At 32.6% G+C, this 6475-nt stretch overlaps 1 protein-coding gene across 2 annotated transcripts in view; it reads left to right on the forward strand.

Moving 5' to 3' along the window:
- Window positions 1-6076, forward strand: part of LOC145673908 (high affinity copper uptake protein 1-like) — a 153948-nt gene extending 147872 nt beyond the window's left edge. For both annotated transcript variants that reach the window (XM_081743719.1, XM_081743720.1), the window contains exon 5: window positions 1200-6076. In XM_081743719.1, the coding sequence (XP_081599845.1) occupies window positions 1200-1455 (256 nt within the window). In that variant the 3' untranslated portion in view covers window positions 1456-6076. The remainder of the gene's footprint in view (window positions 1-1199) is intronic.
- Window positions 6077-6475: the final 399 nt, after the last annotated feature.

Below are 6475 nucleotides of genomic sequence, written 5' to 3' on the forward strand. Positions count from 1 at the left end.
AATAATAATAATAATAATAACCAGCTAAACCTGCACAGTCTACACAGCGTATAATTTTTCATGTCTCAGGGTTCCGAACTCCTCAGACAAATAAATAAATTATGCTTAACTTCATATTATTTTGCAAGCAGTCCTGGGACCTTCGACCGTTATTAAGACAAGAGCAAGTGCATTTTCGCAGTCGCACTCGCTCCGTCCCCTGACTAATAGAATAGAATCATCCAAAAGTTTGCCCAGTGATTACGCAGTTCACAATGAACGTACACCTCGTTTAGGTTGGTTGTAGAGTGTATCAATGATTTCTTTCTTCCTGCATACAGCATGTAGTAACCAAATACCTTATACATACAGAAAAAAAACGAACAATAAAGATTCATCTTACTGGAGAAATTGTTATCTTTCGTTTTTCATTATCATTTGGCCATGAAACAAACTCGGGAGAGAGATACTAACCCCGTATACAAATGTGTGGCGTTGGAATGTATAACTCGTATGATATTATGTTTTTTTTTTTTTAATTTCAAAACTTCCAGTGTACCTCTGAAAACTGTAATAAAGAAATAACGGTATTTTTTAAATATAAAAGTAGAACTGAACAATCTACACAAAATTTGCAATCGATCAGTGAAAACGGCATGTTTCTAGAGTCTACGATTCCCGAGAACTCACTGTAGAAAGGATTGGCCACAAACATATAAACTTTTCTTTACCACAACATATATAAACCTAGCATATTAATATATAGATTAATATCATTTTCTGCTTTCTAGTAATTTTAAAGTCGTTTCATATATTTTGTAAAGTTTTTATTATAATGTTCTTACCCCATGAATAATGCTGTAGGTGAAAAGATAGGCTGATAAGGTTCTCTTTTGATATTGCTGTTAAAGGGTTATTTCAAAAACTTCAAATCCGGAATGTTCTTTGACCACATTATAAGAATTGTAGGAAGTATAGTATTATACAATTATATTTATTATTACATTCATATAAATTTAATTGAATTATATTTTATTTCACTGAGTGTTGCTGATTTTTTTGCCTTAAGAAGTGAACTTTTACCTTCGAAATTAATGATAAATTGTCGTTCTTTTTATTAGTTCTGTATAGATTTGTGTAATTTTAACATATATTTACAATAATTTTAAGTAATATTTCCTCATATACATTCGCCTTATATTTGTATTTTGTTCTTTCAGCCCTTCCGTTTTTATTTGGATGCACGTTTACCAAACTTTTCTGCACGTGGTCCAATTTCTTGCGAGCATTTTCCTTATGCTCGTTTTCATGACATTCAATGTGTGGCTGTGCTTAGCAGTTATCATAGGAACAGCGTTTGGTTTCTTCTTATTTGGATTGAAGAAGTATGTGACGGAGCTTCACCGTCAAAAGATAAATGGAATAAATGGCAAAGACGGTTGCCAGTCATTAATGACTTTAAGCAGTTCGTGCTGAGAATAAGCACGAGCTATCATGTGCAGGGATTTCGCACACCTTTCTCTAATTTCACACCTGTGGCTATGTGTTCTATATTTTTAACAGGTAATATTCTACGCTGAAACAAAAACCAAAGGTAAAACAATAATTCTAACTGTACAGAGTCTATATATATTATTGATAATTCATACAGATACAGTTAAAGAATTTTTTAAGAGGTACCGTATACTTTGGCCCATTTTTTTAATTTTCAAAATTCCCATTCTAATATATCCTATGATTAAGGAGGTAATTTAACCCTGCACGTACACACTTATTTTCTTACTCACAAAGTACATACTGGGGTTTGTAGGACCCCAATCATATTTTTCTAAATTATGGAGTTTCTTTTTATTTAATGAACTCATATATTTTTACACAATATCTATCAACAATGCTCCAACATTTTACTGAAAATAATATTTCTAATCCCATGCTTGTAGTTACTGTATTATTTTGAAAAAAATGAGGCAAATTTATAAAATAATTCTTCCTTTAAAATACATACTGGGGTCTGTGGGACCCCAACAGCAGTAAATGTTATCACCTTTCTGACAATTATGAAACTAAACTTTGTGATGCTTTGTTGTAAGTAGGATATCTTCCATATCATCTTCATTCTCCAATAATGCATGTCGTATAGATTCCAAATCCATTTTATCAAAATGTTTTTTGTTTTTTTTTAAATCACTTTCTTAAAGTACACACTGGGGTATGCTGGACCCCAATCAACGCAGGAGCGAAAATAACGTCTAATTCCAACAATGAATCTCACTAAACTGGCTAGACTGCTATTACTCCGCATAGACAGTATTACAAACTTAATTTACATTGGTAGCTCAAACTGCAAAAATAAATAGAATTGTTATAGTATTAAAATGAATATGCCTTGGGGTCCCACAGACCCCAGTGTGTATGTGCAGGGTTAATGACATTTCTCCTTGTTAAAATGCAATCCTTCAGCTTTCTTTTGAAAGCAGTGAACACTTAGTGTGACCAAGAATGATGATTATAGTTCCAATTTTTTGATGCCATGCAACACTTTTCATGATTGGGGTAACTTTAGCCCATTTGTCAAAATGACTAATTAATACACGAACGTATTATTGTGGCACTGTATTTAAGAAGCAGAAGAGAAGAACAGGCTGTTACAAACACATTGGTGAAATTGTCAATGTTTTTACCCCATTTCAATAGAGCGAGAAATATCGTCTGATGAAAGTATTTGTATTCTACTTGGTGAATACGAAACATCTATAAAAGAACGCTACAAATTTGTGAATAGCTAATTTAAAACACCTATATTACAAGCATAGGGGTGAAATCACTTTGTTCAATTTAGAGGCAAACAAAAATATCGTTCAATGAAAACCTTTCTAAGTGGATGAACACTTAACATCCGAAAATAAGAACACCACATTCTTCATTACGGTACAGTATTTTACCGGTACCATACTGCTCAGTTTTAGGAAGAAAATTCTTGTAAGTCAGCCATTGTGATCTTCCTTATTACATCGCACCATTTGTACATCATTTCATCTTCAAAATTGGACCTTTACCACCACAGAAAATATGGGCCAATGTTACCCCACGCCATTAAACGCTTAATAGTTTGTCCGTAATTGAGCCAACATTTAAGGCGTTAGGTTAATAATATTCGCTAATGAACATGTTTTTATATTCTACGTACTTATGCATTCAGAATATGTTACTTTAATGCAATGAACAAAAGTTGTGGAACTTGAAATATGGTAAATGTTTACTTGCTATCAATTGCTAGCATTTTGCTTCCCACGTTCTGGAAACAAATCACTAGCGCCAATATCCATGTGTTCTCAATGTTGTAATACTTTGATCCACAACTTTTCTTAACTGATAAAAACCATAATAACCATGTAGAAAGAAACCAAATCTTTCTCTTCCTTTGGGCCAAAGTTGCCTTTAAAGGGCCAAAGTATACCCAGTTTACGGTAACATTTGTTTGGCAAAATATCTTATTTGACACACAAATTCAGCTGTAGTTTTTTGTGGTATTAAGGTAATGTCATATTTAGGCAGGAAAAGTGTTTGTTATTAGTAGTCATTCACGCAGATCTTTCTGATGAAATAAGTTGTACCTTACTATGTTGAACTAACTCAATTAAATTGGAACGGTAATATTTCTTATATACAGTATATAGTTACTGTTGGCAATGGCATGCTGCATGATCTAACTGATTCGCATGCTATTCCTGTTTTATATATTAGACTGCAAAGTGCAGTTTTACAGTATATTATCATTTTCTGAATACATGCTACACACGGCCTAATCTTTTTTTAAGTGCATATGTATTAAGTGGTGCTATAGAAGTTGTTAGATTGTTATTGTAGTCGTCACCCGAAAGATTATTTGAACAATTATTAGTTTATACCAGTATGAGAATATTTACATTTTAAAAATTAAAGCATTTCTCCAAATAATTCTATACAGAACATTACTGACACATGCTGTATGTTACTGAGTTACCAGTGAAATCATACTATACAGAACATGACTGACACATGCTGTATGTTACTTAGTTACCAGTGAAATCATGCTATACAGAACATGACTGACACATGCTGTATGTTACTGATTTACCAGTGAAATCATGCTATACAGAACATGACTGACACATGCTGTATGTTACTGATTTACCAGTGAAATCATGCTGTACAGAACATGACTGACAGATGCTGTACGTTACTGAGTTACCAGTGGAATCATGCAATCATGCTATACAGAACATGACTGACACATACTGAAATGCTCGTTCCTCCATTATCCAAGATAAGGAATGGGTATGCTGGCAACCAGTATGCGGAACATTGCTATACAGTATTTACTCGCGTAATTTTCGCACTTTTTTAGACGAGAAAAGTTGTTTTGAAACAAGGGTGCGTAAATTATGCGGCGAAAAAATTATTCACATCAGTGAACATCATCTAACTTTTTCCCCAGTCAAAATAACACGAAAATACCGGTACACATTTTCTTTGTAGCAAGAATTGACAACAAACAACTAATTCTAAATTTGTAGAAAAATAACATTAAAAAATTGATTAAGAAGCCGTGTGGTTTCTTACCTTACAACAATGGCTTTGCTGCGTTGCCAATTCTTCATTAGCTACCGTAATTGATTCCTGGAAAAATGCTGTTTCACAAAAAGTTTCCGTGTGCGCAAATTACGTGAGGAAAATAAAATATACAGAAAATGCCCTTCAAAATTGGGATGCGAAGATTATGCGAGGGCGAAAATTACGCGCGTATTTACGGTATATGGAAGCATACTACAATTTTCCCCGTTTACTCGAATTCGCTGAAAAGTGTCATATAGTATTATTCGAACAAATGCTTCAATTCTAAAATTTAAAGAGTTATCCTAAACATCTCAGATATTGTCATATCATCATAGTTTCATTATGTGTATCAAAGTGTATATCTTAGCTATTTTGAGAATTGTTATTAGTTAAAAAGTATTACTATCGGAACATGATAGTCAATTTTACAATTTGTTTTTATGTAATAGGTTTGAGAATTAGTTGTTGTTATTTTTAGCGTCTCAGGATGTATATAGTTAATAAAACATATTTTACTTGGTGGGATGACTAGAGACCAGATGTTCAGGCATTAAAAACCTGGAAAATAGGCACTTAAAATTTAAAAATAGGCACTAAAATGTAACACGAAATAATGAAGATAAATGCTCAATACAATTAAAAAATAAATTCAAGTCATAGATAATATTCAAAGAATACAAAAACATACCTGTTTTTTAATATTTTCTTTTACTGTATACATAAAAACGAAGCATGACATGTATTCCATATATATTCGGTAAATCGATTCTCTGCAGCACTTTATCACTACACATAGAACTCCAAACTTTTACACACTTATCAATACACACAGCAGTCCAAAGTTTTACAGCACTTTATCAGTACAGGTAGCAATCCAAACTTTTACATCTTATCACTACAAACAACATTTACATTTCTCGGAAGGGGCAGAATCCCTTCTTGAAATACTACATTATATGTTTTCCCCAATAAAGCGTTATATTGAAGACAATGCATATAATAGGCAACATTAGGCACTAAAGCAATTATTTACGCAGGAATGAGCGAAATAAGCAAAATAGGCAAAATAAAATTTGCTTATATTGAAACTATAACCCCCATATAAATTTTAAAACGTTATTTTTGATTATATCTTTAGTATTAAAGAATAGGCATTTTGCTTAACATCCGGTCTCTAGTGATCACAAACCATCAGTATTACAATTTTTTTTTTTTTACTTATTTAATATTATATCCTGGTTAGAAAGCACTTAAAATCACATAATGTTTGTACTTATTATGGTAAGGAAATAACGATTGCTAAATCCACACTCCTTTTAAGTTTGTTCTTGGTTGGAATACGTAATTACAACTAGAATAGTCTGTTTATACTGTACACATTGAACAAATAACAATATCAAAAGTATTCTAACTTACAAATCTTACCTTATTGTGAACAGAATGTACACATTACTTAGTGATGACTGTATATTAAACAGCAAAGTCAGTCAATAAAAATGGTCGTTTTAATGTATAAACTATTTACTAACTAACTCTATGGCATATGAAACCCGTAAGTTCAACGTCGCGCTCGCATAAGCTCTCCATGGACTTCTTTCCCTGGCCGACTGGATAAAAGCAGTAGCGTAACGCAAAAATGTCGCCCTCCCCCGCAGGATTTTTTTTGGGCCCCCTTCCCATGCCCATTAAATCCTCACTGTATTATGTCCCTGTATAAGACAATGGTTAATACATTTATAGAATATAATAAAATTACAATTAAAATTAATACTCGCCGAAAAACACAAAAATTATTTTCCCTTAACCTTCAAGTGCTAAGATGACTTTTTTAAACAGATGTTGCTAGAATGGATGAATTTTTACCCAGAGCATATTTTTCTTTTCTAAAGTAAATAATGTT

This window comes from Thermobia domestica, chromosome 17, assembly GCF_964235325.1.
Source record: "Thermobia domestica chromosome 17, izTheDome1.hap1.1, whole genome shotgun sequence".
Lineage (NCBI taxonomy): Eukaryota > Metazoa > Arthropoda > Insecta > Zygentoma > Lepismatidae > Thermobia > Thermobia domestica.